Source organism: Dipodomys spectabilis, unplaced genomic scaffold, assembly GCF_019054845.1.
Source record: "Dipodomys spectabilis isolate Male_0828 unplaced genomic scaffold, ASM1905484v1 ptg000018l, whole genome shotgun sequence".
Lineage (NCBI taxonomy): Eukaryota > Metazoa > Chordata > Mammalia > Rodentia > Heteromyidae > Dipodomys > Dipodomys spectabilis.
In genome coordinates, this window is record NW_024870695.1 from 7802675 (window position 1) to 7822704 (window position 20030).

The 20030-nt window shown below is 48.3% G+C and overlaps 2 protein-coding genes and 1 pseudogene across 4 annotated transcripts; all 3 read right to left on the reverse strand.

The window, feature by feature from the left end:
* Positions 1-1185: 1185 nt before the first annotated feature.
* LOC122103360 lies at positions 1186-2009 on the reverse strand (annotated as a pseudogene).
* A 3314-nt stretch (positions 2010-5323) lies between these two features.
* LOC122103287 (somatotropin) lies at positions 5324-6887 on the reverse strand. Its single transcript, XM_042673820.1, has 5 exons — positions 6820-6887; positions 6458-6618; positions 6185-6301; positions 5859-6020; positions 5324-5567 (listed from the first exon to the last, which is right to left on the reverse strand). The coding sequence occupies exons 1-5, from the start codon at positions 6827-6829 to the stop codon at positions 5367-5369; spliced, it is 651 nt and encodes a 216-aa protein (XP_042529754.1). The 5' UTR covers positions 6830-6887; the 3' UTR covers positions 5324-5366.
* Positions 6888-14298: 7411 nt separating this feature from the next.
* Cd79b (CD79b molecule) lies at positions 14299-17357 on the reverse strand. 3 transcript variants are annotated; one of them, XM_042674025.1, is made up of 6 exons: positions 17169-17357; positions 16513-16563; positions 15602-15829; positions 15292-15410; positions 14960-15001; positions 14299-14861 (listed from the first exon to the last, which is right to left on the reverse strand). In XM_042674025.1, the coding sequence occupies exons 1-6, from the start codon at positions 17230-17232 to the stop codon at positions 14763-14765; spliced, it is 603 nt and encodes a 200-aa protein (XP_042529959.1). In that variant the 5' UTR covers positions 17233-17357; the 3' UTR covers positions 14299-14762. The 3 variants fall into 3 exon arrangements, with proteins under 3 accessions (XP_042529959.1, XP_042529958.1, XP_042529960.1); XM_042674024.1 differs by having other exon boundaries at positions 15602-15913; XM_042674026.1 differs by lacking the exon at positions 15602-15829.
* Between the last annotated feature and the right edge of the window lie 2673 nt (positions 17358-20030).

Sequence of the window (20030 nt, forward strand, 5' to 3'; positions counted from 1 at the left end):
GCATCCATGTCTCAGAGATCAACCTACTGGGTCAAATCCAGGGCCTTGTACGTGCTAGGCAAATTGTCCCCCACATAGCTACACCCCTACAGCCAGTGCTTTGGATTAGCCATTCCCAAAGTCTCTTTGAAGTTGGCCTAGTTTCCCTTGTAGGCTTGGATCTTCCTTTCCCCTTCATTATTCCCACTGTGGGTCAACACATCCAATGTCTAGATAGTTCTTCCTTAGTAATTCTTGAAGTGAAAAAACTGTTATTGAGTCTTTAATATATAGTGTCCTGTTTACCACCCAGGCGTGCCCTGAGTTGTAATCTACCTAGTTTTAGGTTTCTCATAGTTGCTGGGGTGACAGCTGTGCACTACCACATCCAGATTCCTTCCCTAGACACAGAGTCTTGTGGACATTTTCATGCCTGGGCTGGCCTGGAACTATGATCTCCAATCCAGCATCCCACCTAGCTTGGGACGATGAGTACATGATACTGTGCACAGCTATGGGTTGAGAAAGGGTCTCACAGCTTTTCTGCCTGGGCTGGCCTTCAATCCTTAGCCTTCCTAGTAGCTAGGTTTATAGGCCTGAGACACCAGTATCCAACTTTACATCTTTTTTTTTTTTTTCCAGCACAGTAGAGCTTCTAGGGGCTGCTGCCTTCACTGTCTCCAGGAGGCTCCATATGCTAAAGATTTCAATCATTTTCTTTCTCTAAACAGTAGAACAACATGCTTATACTATTTTTTTTCTCCCCATCCTGAGACTTGAATTTAGGACCTGGGTGCTATCTCTGAGCAATTCTTGCTCATGGCTAGTGCTCTACCACTTGTGCCAAAACATCACTTCTGGCTTTTTCTGAGATAAGAGTCTTATGGACTTTTCTGCCTAGGCTGGTTTCAAACTATGATCCTCAGATCTTAGCCTCCAAAGTAGCTAGGATTAGAGGCATGGGCCATGGGCACCTGGTAGCCAGCTCAAACTTAATCCACAGCTACCCTGACTATCTACAGAAGGACAGTGACTGTTTGTACTCTAAATGTTTATCCTCTTAGGGATATTGAAGGTGACCTTTTGTCGTCCTTATGATCTGAGGAAACAAGTTAAATCTAAAGTGGGGCGTCTTACTAAAGGGGTAATAATAGTATTTATTTTTTTTAACTTTTTAAAAGCATTTAATTTACTGAAACACTCCTGTTTACATAGTTCTGCTTGTATTGTTTTGCTCTGTACTGACACATAAATAAAGTTTTCTACATTATTTTCAGGCAGGGGTTGTGGTAAGATTTTCTTTTGTGTTTGTAGTCATATTATCATTTAGCGTTTGTCTCCTCACCATGGAAAAGAGATTTTGGGTATTGTCAGTGGTTATTTTAAGAGTGAGCACATTTAGGAGCTACTAGGCCTAGAGCAGGATATAAATAAGGTCCATTTACTTTAGGTTCAAGGAGCTTCTTTCTCAAGTTCACAAAACGAGTCCTCCACCACTGAACTCCATTCTCTCTGGAGGCTCGATGAAGGCTAACCAATCTGACGCGTGTGTAGGTAACAGCCCCATGGACTGGCACTTGTAAACAGCCAGTGCCAAGCCCATCAGGTTCCCAATGAGATAAACCAGACCCTGAAGAAGCTTCTGACTTGAACTCTCTAGCATCTTGAAAGTGGCTGAAATGGCCACGAGGGCCTGGACCGGCCGCCAGGCCATCATGCACACCATCATGGTAGGGAAGATGGAGATGGTGTTGCTGGCCATGTACATGATGAAGAGGTTCATGGGGATCTGTTTGAGGGGGCCCAGGGCGATGTCCCAGCAGCGCTTCTCCACCAGGATCCGGTCCGTCTCCTGCACACTGGTGTCCGGCACCTGCTTGTCCAAGTACCTACCCGACGGGGTACAGTGAGTCTCCCTGGCCGCTGCCCCGGTCACTTCGGCCCCTGCTGCCTCCGCTGGGCCCGCTCAGCTCAATGGCCCACTTGAACCGCTGGCCGCAGGTGGCGACCAGGCCGCCCGGAGCCATCATGATGGCCTCCGCTTCCAGAGCCCGCGCGCCCCCGGGGACCCCCGGCGCGCCGCACTTCCGGCGCGCGGACATAGACGTCACCGTCGCCCCGGAAGTGCGGTCGGATCAATAATAGTATTTAGATGATAGGATTATAGTTAGAAAAAGATGGCATAGTACTCAAAAAGCACTAGCACACATGTGTTCACAGGTGCTGAGTTTTGCTGTTACTTACACTAACTCTCCCAGTGGTAACCATATCCTTCATTACAATCCCAAACTAAAGAGTTGAAATTATGACAACCACTGAGGTTCATCAAAAATCATACACCCAATACAAACCTCTCTCTTTCCAATATGCTCTCTCTCTATGTGTCTTTCTTTTTCTCTCTCCCTCCCCCTCTCTCTCTTTGCATTGGTACTGGGGCTTGAACTGAAGCCTTCATGATCTTGCTCAAGTTCCGTGCTCCACCACTTGAGTCACACCTCAACTTCTGGCTTTTTGTTGGTTAATTGGAAATAAGAATCTCTTGTATTTGTCTGCCTGGGCTAGCTTTGAACCATAATCCTCAGATCTCAGCCCCCTGAGTAGCTACCCAACTACTTTCCTAGTATTGATGTCAAAATACCAACTCTGCTTTAAGGAAATTAAAAAAAAAAAATAGGTTATTCTGTATTGCAGACTGCCACAAGAACCTTAACCTATCGTGGCTGGGAGCAAGGCAGTGATGGAAACTGGACCATAAAACTGGTTTTGGGATACCAGGGGGCCTGTGCCTCTTTCCAGCAACAGACACCCCAGGTCCTGTTAGCAGGGTCTTTATTGATTATCAGACAGGGGAGTACAGTGCAGAAAGTAAGGCAGCAATCTCTTTGAAGTTACAGACACCGGCATGTGAAACAATCCTAAGATGAGTAACTTTCTTTTTATTTGGGGGGGGGGGTCCGGTCATGGGGCCTGAACTCTGGGCCTGGACGCTGTCCCTCAGCTCTTCAGCTCAAGGCTAGCACTCTACCACTTGAGCCACAGCGCCACTTCTGGCTTTTTTCTTTTTTCTTATGTGGTACTGAGGAATCAAACCCAGAGCCTCATGCATGCAAGGCAAGCGCTCTACCACTGAGCCACCTTCCCAGCCCCAGATGAGTAACTTTCTTACCTTAGAAGTGGAGGCAAGTAGCAAACAACCACAATTTGTATAAACCTTTATCTAAGTCCAGGGTCTAAGGAAGTTAACTCACATTTAGGGTAGAATCCTGACTCTCTGTAATGCTAGGAGCGATTGATCTTTCTTGGGCCACTCACAGCTTGCTGAGAGTCAGAGGATGGCATTCCAGTTCTCTTTATTAGATCTCATGGCTCAGCATTCACAGATTCCCACAATTCTGAGTCAAATCTGAGTGATCACAGTCTGGAAACATGAGCTATCCTGAATGACATGCCTTCAACAAGGAATGAGTCCCCCAAATTTAATTGTTCATCCTACCTGTTTCTGAGGAGGGAGATAGTTAATCCCTTCTCATCAATCAATATCAGTTCTGTTCCTGCTCTGTCTTTGTATGAAGTGGCAAAATTGAGTCATTGTGCTTCCACTTGTACATTGATGCTCACTCTTGGGCTTCCATTCCTTCATTACCAAGTATTTGACAATTGGATAGTCCCAAAAGAGCACCCTCCCTCCCTCCAGTCCCTGATCTGAATCCCTGATAAGGCAGTAGTGTGACTCCCTGCCCATTGATGTATAAGCACTGATCCTTGGCACTGAGCATGCCTGGACACCAAAGTAACCAGCCCTTGGAAAGGGATGTCACATCCCAGGAGAAGATTGTAAAGTGTCCTTTGGAGCACCTGTTTCTTTCTCTTCTTCTCCTCTAGGTTGCTGAGATGTTTGATTCTGTCCTCAAAACTGGACTCTTAAGCCAGGTCATTCACAAACTAACATCTTTTTTCTATAATGTAGATTGGACAAGTTAGCAGATAGAGGAAAATGTCCAGAAAACAGGACTGTAAAACTACCATACTGTTTACTACCTGGGTTTCATTTGTAAAAATCAACATAAGTGGCACTAGATGAAAGTGCTTCTGTCCTTCTATCAGAACCCAGATCTTCACATCTAAGTATTGATTTATAGGTCACTAGTTAGTTAGTGAGCCAAAATGTTTGAGGAGCTAAAACCAATAGGCATTAACCACCACTCTTCAAGCTCATTGGAAATAAAAAAACATATGAAAACATTGTGATTATTGACAAGTGTTAGACACTCCATCAGAAAACACGAGGCACCCCCAAATTTGATGCAAGCATAACACAATAAGTTGACTTCAGTAATACGTCAATCATTTCAGAAACATCATTTCACTTAATCCTCACATAAGCCTTATAAAAAGCATATTGTTATCTTTTTGTTCAAGAGCATAAATTATATGCAGCACATGTCTTTCTGACTCTCTTCTTTATTCACTGCTCTTAGGTTTCCAAATGTGTTTGGGTTAATTTTTTCCCTTAAACTATTTTCCATACCTATTAGTTGCCAGTGTTTAAATTTTAGATTCATGTAAAAGTCTGAATGTCTTAAAGAATCAGAAGGCATGCAGACCTGCTCCTCCAGTCGTGAAGGGCGTAGGCTGGATGAGCCCTATGTTAGTTGACCCTACTCCTCAACACTGTAGCTCCCACAGAAGCCAGCGTATCAGCACTTCTGTAGTTATCTCAACACTTCTATAGTTATCTACCTGCCCCATGTTGGCATTGCGTTAGCACTCCCTAATTCAGATTCCAGATGCTGGTTCTGTTTGTCCCCAACCAATCATTGGACTGGTTTTATCTCCCAAGCTGTAATGGGAACAAATGGATATTCGTCTTAAAATTTAGGTGCATCTGATATTAATTACATGCTTCTTACATAGATAAAAGGCCGGGCAAAGAAAACAACTTATGAGTTCATCTGTGCTATCTCACTTCCAGGTACTTTTCTTCTGTATTTGATAGCTTGTGTTGTTTTCATTTCTTCCCAAGTTTGGAATTGCTGATGTTGGCAGGGGAGAAAGTGTCTTCAAGTACTTTATGGGAGTAACCTATGACCTTACTGACCTATGAGACTCTTCAGAAAGCTAGGACACCCACCTGGAGGAAATAGACTTAGCGTGTTATGGAGAGGGTGATGTGCCCAGTTCATTCTGATTCAGGAAAACCAAGTATGAGATCAGGATCCCTGCAGGTTGGCTTCCCCATTCTACCCTTTCCCCATACTGTCTCCCTCCCCAGTAGAGAGACACATAGTCAGAGAATATGATGCAACTTAATTTTATTAGGTCAAGGATGATGGGCACTGGAGAGGCCCTTTCCAGGGAAAGGGGAGGGTAATAGAGACACTGTGTGATTAGAAGCCACAGCCATTCTCCACAAAGCGACGACACCTCATGAGTCGCAGGTAGGTCTCCGTCTTGTGCAGGTCCTTCTTGAAGCAAGAGAGCAGCCCATAGTTCTTGATGAGTGCATCATCACTGCGCAGATTGGCTTCAAATTTTTCATAGGTTTGTTTGAGGATCTGTCCAGTCCGGGGGCTTCCATCTTCCAGTTCCTTAAAGAGGAAAGAAAGGTAAGAGAGGCAGAGGAATCCTGAGAACTTTGTCCTCCTTCCCTGTTTATGTCATTCACTCTCCCCCTCGCACCCCTCCCCCTCCCCCCAGGGCCAGAGATAGGCTGAGATGATTTAGAAGAGGAAATAGGGACTAAGCTACATTCTTTTAAATTAAGACCTAACTGGAAAAAAGAGAGTAGCAGCTCTAGCTCCCAGGTAGACCAGTATGACTTCCAAACCTAATCAGAGTGGTATGACCCCCACTGCTGGAGACCCTGGCACCATCCTCACCCGCATCAGAGCCTGGATGCCTTCCTCTAGGTCCTTCAGTTTCTCATAGACACGGTCGGAGCTGCCAAACACCAGGCTGTTGGTTAAGACTCTGCTAAGGAACTGTGCAGGCACCAGCCAGGACTGAATGAGCAGCAGTGAGAAGTTGAGCAGCTCCAAGTCCTGTGGGCAAAGGCTAGGTGGTGGTATGTGGCCCTGTGGCTTCTGCCTGGGCCTCCTACCCTTCCCCATCCTTAAGAGAGAAAACGTCCCCCAGCCTGGGGTGTGGGCAAGGCTGCCTGGAGAGAAGGGAGAACAGCAGGCAACGAGAGCCTGGTACCACTCACGGATTTCTGCTGGGCCTCGTTTTTGCCTAAGGGAGCTGGGATGGTCTCTGAGAAGCAGAAGAACGCCTGGACATTCTGGATGGAATATCGTTGTCCCTCGGAGATGTAGGTACGTTCCTGGGAAAGCATTGCTACTTTATTGGAAACCCCCTCCGCTGATAGCACTGTTTGCACAAGACAACCCTGAGACCTTAGATTTCTCCCATGACTTCCCAAAGGGGAAATTGCCCCATCCTGCCACCCCAGCTGGGTGCCCATCCCTGGAGAGCTTACAAACTCTTTGTAGGAGTTGGCAGCCAGCTGATGCAGGTGCTGGGCTCGGAGCACAGCATTGGCAAACAGGCTGGACAGAGACATGGCTGGGAAGGCACCAGCCTCCTGAGACCAGGGCAGGTTGAGTAGGGTAAAGGCCAGGAGCCAGGTACTACGAAAGCCTGGAGGGAAGGACAGGAGGAATAGACAAGGCTGAAGAGCAATGACCAGTTTCTCCCTGCCCCCAGACTACTTCCCCACCTTCTGAGAGTCTTCCTCTCAGGATGGCCACTGTTGGGCTTAGATGGCTCCCATCCCATTTGCAGGGCCCCCATACATGGGTCCACATTGTGCCCTCCCACATGAATTTTACAAGTGCTTACCTGCAGCCATTGCAGTGTGGTGAGCTGACCACAGGACCCTAAGCAGTTTGGGAAGCTGGGTCCTGGGATCCTGGAGTTGTTCCCTTACGGGCCCTTTTTATATACTGGCCCTCTTTCCCCCACCTCAGGGCCCTCACTTGTTGTCCCTATAAATTTATGAATGGACCCACAGATGCCTTATGCTGATGGATAATTCAGAAGCTCCTCCCACTCATCCTGTTCCCAATCCTATCCTCTTCCCTTCAAGGGGACTACTGGGACCCTGGGGGCTGCTCTGTAGCCAGATGGGGGAAGGGGGGAGCAGTCAGAGAGAAAATTGCCAAAGGGACAGTCTCGGGAGCCACAGAGACAGCAAGGACATCTTTCCAGTTCCACCAAAGAAAGGGGGAACCAGGTGGGAAGAAGAGGAGAGTCCCTGAACCCATGTCTCCTTCTACCTCCCCTGACATCTTCCTCCTGTATCCCCTGGGGCACCGACATGGTGTTTCCATAACAGAGGGAGAAACTTCTGACCCTTTTACTCCCTCCTGAGGAGTGAGGACAGCAGAAGTGAGAGTTGGGGACTGTCTCATAGCCAAATAAGATGGGCACAAAGTAGGTGTGGCTTGGCTCCCCATCAGACAGGTTACTTACAGAACAAGTAGAAACAGCCTGGGGAGGAGAGCATTTTTTTCTCACTTCTCAGAACTAAGGTGATTCCTCTGGTTGACCCAGAGGACTTTGGAGACTCCCAGGAATGCATTTTATGGAAGGTTCCTATAGGAACCACTGGACCCAGGGAGACAAACTGCAGAAATATATATGGTAGTAGAAGTTGGTGACCTGTCCTCTATTCTGGGCCTTCTCAGGAGCAAAGACTACATCTATGATTCATTGGGAGTACAGACCACATCTATGATTCATTGGGAATAAAAACTAAACTTTGAACTAGTCTTAGGATTTTTTTTCTCTAATTACAGAAAATAGTCCAGTCTTGGGTCATTGCTGAGATATCGGACTTTTCTAATTTGGAGACTGCCCAAGAGCTGTCTTTGTGGCACATGGTTCCTCCGGTGTTAGCCTCCATAGGCTCAGGATGAATCTTTCAACCATCTTTATGAAATAGTTTTTTTCTAATTTGAAATCCATGGATTTCTATCAGTGGATTTGGATGTCCAGTGGATTTGGCCATCTTTTGGATTCTCTGTACTTACCATGAAAGGTTACAGATATGCTCTTGATTCTAAAGTGCTTCTTTAAGGCTTAAAGAGCCCCTCTTAGGTTCAAGTTCATGGGCTGGTGATCCATATTTCTCATCCAAGTTGTGGCCTCAGGATTGGCAGAAGCTCTTTCTATTCCTCGTTGGTTGTGTGTATGTGTGGGTGTGGTATGGTGTGTGTGTGTGTGTGTGTGTGTATTGTGTGTACTGATCCTGGGGCTTGAACCCAGGGCCTGAGCACTATTCTTGAGCTTTTTGTTCAAAGCTAGGGCTCTTATCACCTGAAGGACAGTCGCACTTTCAGCTTTTTGGTGTTTAATTAAGAGTCTCATGGACTTTCCTGTCTAGGTTGATTTTGAACCATGATCCTTTCAGATCTCAGCCTCCTGAGTAGTAGGATTACAGGCGTGAACCACTTGGCTGGTTCTTTAGAGCCTACTTTTAACTCTGCTCTTCTTCCCTGGAGATCAGAGGCTGGTTATTGCACTCAAGTAATGATCATCTGCCTTCTTTTAGCTTCTAGCATCCTAAGTATTTTGATTTTTTAATTTTTTAGCCAGGATCTTTCCTTGTAGTGTAGGCTGGCCTCCAACTTACAGTCCTTCTGCTCAGCCTCCCAAGTGTTGGGATTGCAAGTGTATTCCTGGCTAGTATATGTGTCTTAGCATTGATAGTCATTTAGCCAACTGGGCAAAAGTCCTTGGAGAGTGTTTTGTGGGTATTTCCACAAGCTTTCACAGGATAGGTATATTTCTGAAGGCCCAACATGTGCCAGGTAATGTACTGGGTGATTAAGTATGTGAATATCTGTCTCAACCAATTGCTGGGCAAGGTGGCACATGCCTGTCATCCCCTAATTCCAGGAGCATAAAGCAAAATAACGCAGAAAGGAACTGGCAGAGTGGGTCAAGCAGTAAAGCATCTTTCTGATAGGCACAAGGCTTCAAGTTCCAACCTCAGTAAACTCCCTCTCCCACCCCCCAAGCCAGATCTGTGGTGCTCTCTGGTGTAAACAGAACTTTTCTTAGTGAACAGCTTAGGAGGACAAGATAAAGCCCCTGCACAGATGTTTATTGAAGGCAGGGGAATTGAGTACAAAAACATCAGCCCCAGAATGAGGTGTCCATACGCACTAAGAAAAGTGGTAGGAGGGATGGGAAGGTGGCTCAGTGGTAGAGTGCTTGCCTTGCATGCATGAGGCCCTGGGTTCAATTCCTCAGCACCACATAAATAGATAAAGCCGGAAGTGGCGCTGTGCCTCAAGAGGTAGAGAGCTACTAGCCTTGAACTGAAGAGCACAGGGAGAGCTCACCCAGGCCCAGAGTTCAAGACCCACAATCAAAAAAAAAAAAGAAAGAAAAGAAAAGTGGTAGGGGGAAAAAAACCCCAAACAACCTAATGTAGCCTGATTCAGTGAACCAAATCGCATCGTCCTTTATATTTGTATTGCACGTTTCAGTGTACATTGTTTTCACTTCCTGTATCTCGCTGGACCCTTGAATTCACCCCCCTGTGCAGCAGAGGATTCAAGCATGGAGGAACAACCTTGGAGGACAGCAAGGAAGGCAGGTACTCCTGTGTATTGGTAGGACTGTTGTTTATACTAAGAGTACATCTCTGAGTGATCTAGCAGTCTAAATAAATAGATTTGCTAAGTGATCTCTACTTGGGGCCTCATTCCCCAGAGAAAAAGTTACATTGACAAAGAAGTATTCCGTTCTGAAATATATCCCAGTAGCTGTAGCAAGTCTAGGTGCTTTTCCTAATGGGTGCCCACAGCTGGAAATAACCACTTCCTTCCTCTAGCTTGTCCTGTGACTGTTTGTAGTCATCATATTCCCATTACTGCACTGGAAGCTGTTATCCATCCATCCATCCATCCATCCATCCATCCATCCGTCCATGCATTCATTCATGCATTTCCATACATACACACCTGATTTAGAGACAGAGTCCCAGTATTTAGTCATACATGGACCTTGAACTTGAGGTCCTCTTGTCTCAGCCTCCTGGTCACTAGGATTCCACAGGTACACTACCACACTTGACTTGTTTATTCTCTTATTCAGATATTAACAAGTAATTGTGGTCCATACTTTGTACCAAATATTAGACCAGAGAAATGAGCATAATCCTCTTCTGGAGCTTATAGTCTACTAGGAAGAGAGAAAATAGCAGACAAGTAAATATGTAATAGCAAACGATAGACATTTCAAGTTGGGACAACTACCATAAAGGAAATAACTGAGAGAGAGGTGAGCGAGTAAGCCAGGGGATGGAAGCAGCGAGCAAGATAACACAACCCCAGGCCTGAGAATTTAGGTGAATGTGCTGAGGAAAGCAAAAGTATGGAAGGAAGAATACAGAGGTCTGGCTGGGATGACAAGGTTAGACATATTGTCTCTTGATGTCCTCCTATTAGCATATTTGTTTAAAAATAACAAGGACAAGAACTTGAATGATAGCTGTATATTTGTGAAAACATTAAATGAAGGAGTAGACAACAAGGCCATGAGCATTTGTGTCAATATTCTAAACATACTGAACTTGGGGGACCTGGGTCTTAGTGTTGTCTCCTTTCCCCATCTTACCATGTGGAGAAAACAAGCTTAGTTCCCTAGGAAAGGTGTATTTTATTTTTAACTTGTATTAGGATCAGTCAAATGCATCTTAACAAACTCTGAATGAATTTAGGATTTAATATGTTTGTTTATTAATAGTTATTTTTAGTTCAAACCAGGGTTTGAATTCAGGGACTCATGCTTGCTAGGCAGTCATTCCATCATTTAATCCACGTCCCTAGTCTTTTCTTCTTCTTTTTTTTTTTTTAATTTTTTCTGTCTTTTTTTTTTCCCCCAGATAGGGTCTCATGCTTTTGACGGATCCAGTGTGCACCATAATCTTATTGCCTCTTTCATAGCTGGAATAACAGGTGTGATTTACCACATCCAACTTATTGGTTGAGATAGTCTCTTGCTAACTTTTTGCCTGGCTTGGCCTTGATGCATGATTCTGTCAATCTCAATTTCCCAAGTAGCTGGGATTATAGGTATGAAAGACCATGCTCTACACTTGATGACAAGTGTTCAATCAAGCTAGACACCTACGAGGCATGCACACTGCCTGCTGCTGCCATTCAAACAGTGGTGGGTTTTTTTTTTTTCTGCGTTGTTTTTATTTTATTTCTGATTCTGCTGGAAAAACACCCAAAATCTTGGGCCAGATTACCCTACCCCAGGCAGCACCTGCAATGAGAAGGCCGGAAGTCAAGCTAGAGCAGAGGAGGAACCTTAAACCAGAGTCCCAAGGGACCCAGGTGGATTCCCCCAGTGAGCGGTGGTGCATGTGTCTACCAAGGCTCTCAGTGCTTCTTTCTGGAGAGGGGGAGGCTCAGAGGAGCTGGGCTTCTACAAGGATGGTTCAGCAGCATCTCTGGAGGGTTCTGGGAGACTGATTGAGGCCTTGCTCACAAGGGTGGAGTCTGTAGGACGTTGGGCCTTGTGATACACATGGAGAAAACTTCTTCAAAGCAGACTTTTTTTTTTTGCCAGTCCTGGGGTTTGAACTCAGAGTCTGAGCACTGACCCTGAGCTTCTTTTTGTTCAAGGCTAATGCTCTACCACTTGAGCCACAGTGCCACTTCTGGTTTTTTCTGTGTATGTGGTACTGAGGAATCGAATCCAGGGCTTCATGCATGCTAGGCAAGCATAGACTTTTAGAAGACGGTTAAAGTTGTCCCAGTGTTCCTTGCCCCTAATCTTCTTCCCATGGCTCAGACTTAAAGCTGTAAAGCCATTCAAGGAAGGCTGCTGGTTTGGGAAGAATTTTGCATTTGCATTGGAAAAGTCTTTCTTGACAGAAAATCATTTGGGTGGGAGGTTTCATCCTCCAGCAGTCACCCTGAAAGGGCTCTAGTCTTTCTGGGTCATAATGGACCGTCTTGCTGTTTTAGGAGCTTGCATTTTGAGTATTGTTGTTATTGATGAGCATTAAAAAGTGATCAATTTATGTTTGTTGGGACCCCCAACAAACTCTGTTTTCCTGATTGTGGGGGAGATTTAAGAGTCTATACATGTTTTAGAATCCATAAAGCTGTACAAACTTCTTGTGTACATAGAAAAGTAATCAAACTTAATTTTATACAGTAAATTTTTTAAAACCATCATCTAGAGCCAGGGGTGGTGCCACCTATCTGCCATTTTAGCACTGAGGAAGCTGAGGCAGGAGGATGAGTTTCAGAATGGCATAAAAGTCCAGATACTCCTGCCTCAGACTCCTGAGTCACTGAAATTACATTCTATCATACCTGGCTCCAGATAGATTTACAGATAACGCAACCAAGACCTGGGATGCTCATCATCCCTATCCTTATGCCCCAGCTAGGTTTCTACTGCCTCAGTGAGTTCTAGGGACCAAAGCCCCACAAAACAGACACAGCATTACTCAAAATGCAAGCTCTTATAACACCTAGACAGTCTATTATGACCCAGAAAGACTTCTTAGAGCCCTGTTAGGGTGACTGCTAAGGATGAAATCTCCCACCCAAATGAGTATCTGTCAACAAGTATTTCAAAGCCTCAGGGAATCCCAGCTATTGAAAGATGTTCGTCTTTCAGTAAATCCAAGGCTCCCCCCCTCCTCCCTGCCCCAACTCAGGGAAGCCCCAATCAGGGGGAGACCCTGCTTGGGGGAGAAGTGAAGAGTCTCTCCTCACCCTCCACTGGCTGCCTAGGTCCCTGGTGAAGGCAGAGGACAAAATTAGTGCCATTATGCAAAATAACAGGAAAGCGAGGGCTCAGCTCAGTGGAGAAAAATGCCAAAACAAGCCAGTTTCCCCTAGGAGCCCAGACCAGGGAGGGAACAAACAGCTCCCCTCACTCAGCCCTCCTGGCCCAGAGCAGTCCTGTTCAGTAACAAACCGGCCTGACACTCTAGGTGTGTGTGCCTTACCCATCTTGCCCATCCAGAACTCCAGGGGATATCTGCTACAAATTGGGTTTTTCTCTCTAGCTCTCACACACTGTCTATGGTTCTCCAGGTAAACTAGTGGTTTCCTCTAAGTAGAGATTCCCCTGCCTGAATCTGGAGCATGAACAGCAGAGGAATGTTTCTGAATCCCCTCCAGGTAAACAGGAAGTGGGGCACAATCTGGCTTGGGAGGGAGGCCTTGCACATACAGGTTAGCTGCACTTGACCCCACCCCTACCCCCTAGCTATGAGTTGACTCAAGTTATGCTCACAGCTGATAGCTTGAGGCCTAATTTGTAGAGAGACCAAGGGAGCATATAATGAGGACAGTGGGGGTGGGATGGAGGAGGGGGTGGGGATATGACACTGAGAAAGTTTACCACACAAAGCCTCCTCTCTCTCTCTCTCTCTTTCTCTCTCTCTCTCCCTCTCTCCTTCTTTCTCTCTCCCTTTCTCTCTGGTGATATTGGGGCTTGCTAGGTAGATGCCCTACCACTTGAGCTACATCCCCAGTTCAAGAATCTTTTCATGGCTCTGGGTCAGATTTAAAAGTCACAGGTAGGCTGGGCACTGGGTGGTTCATGCCTGCATTCCTAATTTCTCAGGAGGCTGAGATCTGAGGGATGCAGTTTGAAGCCAATTCAGGCAGGAAAATCCATGAGACTCTTTATCTCCAATTAACTACCAAAAGTGGAGCCTCGGCTCATGCTGGCCTTAAGCAAAAATGCTCAGGGACAGCACCAAGGCCCTGAGCTCAAGCCCCAAGACACCCCCAACCCACCCCCCACCACACACACAAAGTCATAGGTAGGCAGTGAGAGGTGCTGCAAAGGTAGGAAATCCCTGCGCTCTGGAGAGAAAGCCATCTAAGGGGCCTAGACCCAGGGCCACAGCTGCACAGGCTGGTCTGAGCAGGTTGAGACCTGCAGCGCTTTGGAAGAGCTTTGTTGAAACAGGTGAAATGAGCATTGGGATAGGTGGAGGAGAGCAAAGCCCCCTAAGGCTGAGCCCCTGGCTCTGTGAAGCAGCTAGGACTCAATTGCTGCTGGTTGGCTCAGTGGATCCCAGGGCATCCCTGTCTATCACCTCTTAGGTTCCTTTTCTCCAGCTGCTCTAGGCCTAGTCAGAACTAAGGGCAGAAAACTGGGCAATGTGACCACAGGCCCCATCTGAGCCTTCATAGAGAAAGGGAGGGCGATCAGGACAGTTATCTCCTCCCACAACCCAGAGGCCCACAAGTACCACATTTAGATGCCACACCTGCATACAGGGCCACTATGTCCACCTGCCCTGTGAACCATAATTCTGTGGGGTAGTTGTCAGACATGTTTATTCCATGGGAGAATGGGTTCCAGGCTAAGTGCCCTCAGTGATGGGAGGGGATGGACATGAGGAGCAAAGTCTCACTAACCACTTGGCTTGTGGCCCTTCCCAGCATTGTAGGTAGCCCATCAGCTCTGAGTTCATCTGCAGGTTCTGACAAGTCTCTCTTGCTTTTCCTGTCCCAAACATGGGGATAGATCCCACACCGTACTCCCAGAAGGCTGGGTCCAGTCTATCACCAGAGAATTTCTTGTTCCAGGTCACTTCCCTGTTGTCCTGCTACCCCAGGCCCTTTGGCAAGAGCTGGGAACTAGGAATTTAGCCGGGAGGCAGCTCCAGCAGGTCAGCTTCAGAGGCCAACTGGAGGTTCCATAGGAGGGGATGGGCATGAGCCGGGCAGTTCTGAAGCAGTCAGTGAGGCCCGGGAGCTGTGCGGGGTGTGGGGCCTGATTCCTCACTCCTGACCTGGATGCTCTCCAACAGACCACTTCACCTCCCCTGTCCGCAGAGTCACTATGTCCTCATAGGTGGCGGTTTGGTCAACATTCAGGCCCTGAAGACAGGAAATGGAGTTCAGGCTTGGGCCACACCCTGATCACAGCAACAGTGGGGCTTACTGATGATTCACTTCCAGGTTACCCTAGTCCTTACCTCATAGGTGTGATCTTCCTCCATCCCAGACTTGCTGTCATCCTGTGGGACAGGTGGGGGAGAGATCCATATTAATATCCCTCCCCCCACATCTCTGTCCCCTAATGGGTTAGAATGGGAAGACCAGGAACAAAGGGATAGGTACAAAGTATCTCCAAAAACAACTAAATAAATTACTAAATGAATGAATGTTTGAAGGGTAAGTCAATGGACAGGCTCTGAGGCCAAGAAAGCAACTTCAAGGACCAGGGAGATGGAAGGCTTGCCCATGTCTGATCTGAGGCCACCTCCCACCCCTACCCTCTGCCCCAGTTCCACCAAAGCTCCCTCACCTTGTCCAGCAACAGGAAGATGGGCACAATGATGAAGAGGATGATGAGCAGAGTCTGGATCATGATGATTCCATCCTTCAGTGTGTTGCGCCGCTTCAACTGTGCCAAGGTGCTGAACCCTGGGGAAGATAAAGTGGAGAATGAGGCTAGGGTGGGGGAGATGGCTGGATCAGAGCCCATCTATAAGCTTCTAGTGGTAACTTTCTGTGTGCCCCTCAGGGATTGCTGCCCAGCAGCTCTGTTGGGAGTTGCAGGGCTGTGGCTACCTCCCTTGGAATCTGGAATGGGGGGATGGCAGGCCTGCACACACCCATGACTCGCAGCTCTGTGCCACAGCTCTGGACATTTGGAGAGCTCCTCCCTGTGCACTCCAGCTGGCAGAAGTAGATGCCGTTGTCTTCAAACTGGACCTCTTTAATGGTGAGAGTGTAGATGGAGCCGTTCTGGGATGGCAAGATTCGGCTCTGATCTGGGAGCACCATCTGGAGGTCCGCATTCATCTCCGGCTTCCGGAACCACGTCACCATGCCAGAGCTGTCTGCATAGCAGTGTATGTTCACCTTGGAGCCCCGTTTCCTGGCCACAAACCGTGGATTCTGCCAGATTCCGGAACAAGCACTTCCTGTGGGCACCAAGGCCAAACCCCAAATCCCTCTTGGCATCTTCCTGCCAGCTAGCCTCACCCAAAGGCTCCAGCTCTGGGTGGGGCCTCAGGCTGCCTTTTTGTCTTTGTGTGGGTTGGTCAGGAGACAGGGGTATGGAGGAGCTGCTTTTTGCTGACCTTCCCCTGAGCTGCCCTGCACCTGCCTGAAATCCCCTAGGGCTCCCCACAGTCCCCAGGGGAGAAAGACAAATTCTAAGGCTTCCAATGAAGGCCCTCCCCATCTCCCCTTCTACCTACTCCTTTTTGTACTCTTGCTCAGAGACTCAAGTACTCATTCATCACTAGACAGCCAGGCCTGAGGCCTCTGTGGAATCCCCATGACTCCCCTGCTTGAGACCTGGGTTAGCCTATCTCCCAGTGTCCAGGAGCACAAAAAAAAAAAAAAGACAGCTAGCTGGAAGTGGGGCTTCAGTGGAAGACCCTAAGGAGGCCTGGGGATGAAGGCCTGGGAAGGGAGACCCATGGCAGGACAGGACACAGGTGTTCTGGGACAAAGACCAATGTTCCAGTGTTGAGCAGACATACTTGCCCTCAGGTAGGGTTGACAAGTGACTGACCTGGAGGATTCTGTGCTGGGTCCTTTGTTGACATTGTTGGCACTGGCCCATCTGTGGGGTGGGAGGAAGTGGGTGGGGCCAGTCAGGCTTCTCCACCCTCTGCTGGCCACCTTAGCCCTGCACACTTTACATTCCCAAGGCCACTTCCTCCTTCCAGGACTTAAGCTCAATGACCCCTCAACCCTCCATGTTCTGGAGAGGCAGGAAGCCCTCCCTCCAGCTCCCCTTCTCCCCTTGACCCTTTGGGTGGCCTTGAACAGGCATTTAAATGAGACAGGAAGGAAGTCACAGCTGGGAAGGCTATACTGCCTTCCAGATGAGGAGGGGTCTCTTTATGGAATATCTTCCTTCCAGGGACTGGCTGGCGCCACCTTTCCCCAGTCCACTCCCATGTGGTATCCTGAAGGGCCTTAGGGACAAGCCACATGTAGCTAGTTCCTCCTCCAACATTAATGGCTGCCCACCAGGCATGCCCCTGTGCCCAGCAAAACCCCACATACTCTAGTCAATGCAGACCCTGAGCCCAACACTAAGGCTGTGACCCAGGGCAGGCAGAGAGACATGGGACATGAGAGGCAGAAAGAGATGCAGAAGGAGGTGGAGAGAGCAGGAGTCCTAAGCACAGAGTCAAGCCCGCAGGCCCATCACAGCCATACCGGAGAAGAGCAGCACCGCCATCAGCCAGCAGTGGAGCATGGGAGATGGACCCAGCTTTGCCATGGTCGCCAATCTGTCTGTCTCTGATATCTCCAACGTCCAAGCCTGTCACCAGGTCCTCAGTCTGAGCTTTTTGGGGGAAAATAACATATAACTGCCTGGTGTGTAGCCTGTCCCTCCCTGCTTCTCCCCCACCCTCCAGGCCCCTTCCTGCCATGCAAATTGGAACCCAGGGGAGGTACCAACTCTCTAAGCACCCTGGGGACTCTGGGAGAGGGCGGGCTCTTGTCCACCAGGCCTCTAAGGCTGGCAGGTTGCTGGTCTAGACAACAAAGCCGGAGTCCTCAGTAGAAGTCCTGGGAGAGAGGCTTCGGACTCTTCATCTTCAGGAACAGCATGTGTTTTACAGCCTGCGTCCTCATCCTGCTGGTGATGGACTGCTAGCTTTCCATCTGAGCCTGCTAGCTCCTTTCCTTCTAGGCACTTAGCAAGACATATACCAGTCCTATGACTAAATCTAACTTGGCCTAACCCACTGAGGAAGGGACACTAAGGAGGAAGGCCAGTTCAGAGTCAAGGGTCAGCCACGAGCCAAGCCAGACATCTGGAAGGGTCCCCAGCAGAGTTTCTTGTCTAGGGCATAGACAGCTATGTCAGAAGTTGGCCTAGTGGAGGAAGGGAGCCACAGTGGTTCTTGAGCAAGAGCAAGCATAGGCCAAAAGTGGCCACCACTTAAGAAAAGTGTTCTAGGTCTTAGGGCAACCCAAGAGGCTAAACTTAGGTAGAGATGGCTTAGCAAAAACAAAGCAAAGAACCAATCAGAGGGTTCTAGGGAGATCTGTTGAACTGTGAGGGCACTGAAGTGTGGTTCAAAGCCTTAGGAGTCCAAGGGCTAGTGTTGGGGAGCCTTCAGGTACTGAAACTAAAAGGCTCTCTGCCCCGTGCCTACAATCCTAACTACTTAAGAGACTGAGATCTGCAGACTGAAGGTCAAAGCAGCCTGGGCAGACAAATCCCTTGAGACTCTTTATCTCCAATGAACCAGCAAAAAGCCAGAATTAGAGGTGCTGCAAGACAGGGAAGAATGCAAGGGCCTGAGTTCAAGCCCCAGTACTGGCACTCCCACCCTCCACAAAAAATCCCAACTTTTCAGTCAGCAGATGGAATTGTAACACTTGAGTTCATCTAATATCAAGTTGTGCCCCTGTCCACCCCCACCTCAGTTCTATACAACCTTTTCCCTTGGGGTTGCAGGATGCAACCTGCACAGCTGGGCAGAGTAAAGCTTGCACACCACAGCCTATAACAGGACTCTGAGCCATATCTTCAGGCAGTTCCTTTTTCTTTGTTGTCCTCTGACCTACCCCCAGGAGAAGAAGATAAAGTTTAAATCTTCAGTGTCTCTATCCTCATCTCAATCTTTATGACCCTGAGTCACAGCCTGTGTGACTGGTAGAGTTGCCTGGGTTTAGGGAAGTGAGAACTCTCCTCCCATGGGGAAGGGTCTGGGCCCCTCACCTTACCCCATCTCAGGTCCATACTTCACCTGACAGAGTGCGGGGGTGGGGGGGGGGGTGGGGGGGGGGTGGGGGGGGTGGGGGGCGCGGTGGCAGCTCCTGAGAATTGCAGGCCAGGACCTGAACTGTGGAAACTGGGGCCAAGGGGGTTTTCATCCATAGAACAGCTTGTTCTGGGCCTTCCCAGATGTTTTCCATCATTTCCAGATGTTCAGATGAAAAAAACATTTCTCTGAAAAGGTGTCAGATGTTCAGCTCATGGAACAAACAGCCTAGGAATAAGAACATCACCTGAGGTCATCATGGGGATCCTGGGCCCCATTTCTGATATTGGGGTAGCTGCAGAGAGACAAGCCAAGGGAGCGGGACAAAGTCCAGATGTCTCCTGTGCCCCTCCTGAGTCAGTTAGCTTTGGGGCTCGTGTCCCCAAGAATGGGGGATACCAAGGAAGGCTTAGTGCACACATGTGTGGGAGTATACACTTCCGTGTGTTGTCTGGGCTATGTGGAGCTGGTTCTGGGGTTCAGATGATGGTGGGCAGCGGCAAGGACATTGGCAGGGGGCAGTTGGCATCCTTCACACTCACTGCATTAGCATGCCCTGTGGGAGGGATGCAGATGTGCCCTTTGGACTTCATTCCCATTCATGGCAGGCCAAAGCTTTCAAGAGAGGTGAGCAGTGGGGCCCCATGACTTTGGGATTATTTGTCACAGTTGGGGCCAGGCTGTTCTCTTACTGGTGACAACAGTGCTGACCCCTGTCCTTGGTTTGTGATGCCCTTTTCCTTTCCAACACAGAAGGACTTATCACCACTCCTGCCCTGTCCCCAGCTGTCCTGGGCTACATCTGGTGGCTTCACCACCTTTTCAGGAAGATAACACCAAAATAAGGGTGGGAGGGCAGGGAAGGAATGAAGGGCTCAGAGTTAGGGAAGCAAGAAGGCAGGGATTCCAGGAAGGATGAGAATAGAAGGAAAAGAGTCTCAAACCTCTCCCTTCCTCTGTCTAGGTCTTCTGGGCCTCCAGGTACCTTTACCAGGAGGAGCCATTGGCTAAGAAGGACCAGGTTTCAATCCTAACCCATGTGTACCAGCTAGAGCCTGGGATAGTTCAGGTGTCCTTTGCTTGGGAGCATATGGTAATGTGCTAGGGCAAGGGAGAGGGTCATACTCTATAACTCTGGCATTCAAGGGCCAAGGGCTAATGACCCTGGTGGGACAGCAGCCCACAAAGCAGAGTTTCTCTGCCTTTGTTCCAGTAGTAGCCAGGAAGACAGCTCTCATGTCCCTGAGCTCTTCAGCTCAAGGCGAGTGCTCTACCATTTGAGCCACAGCACCACTTCCAG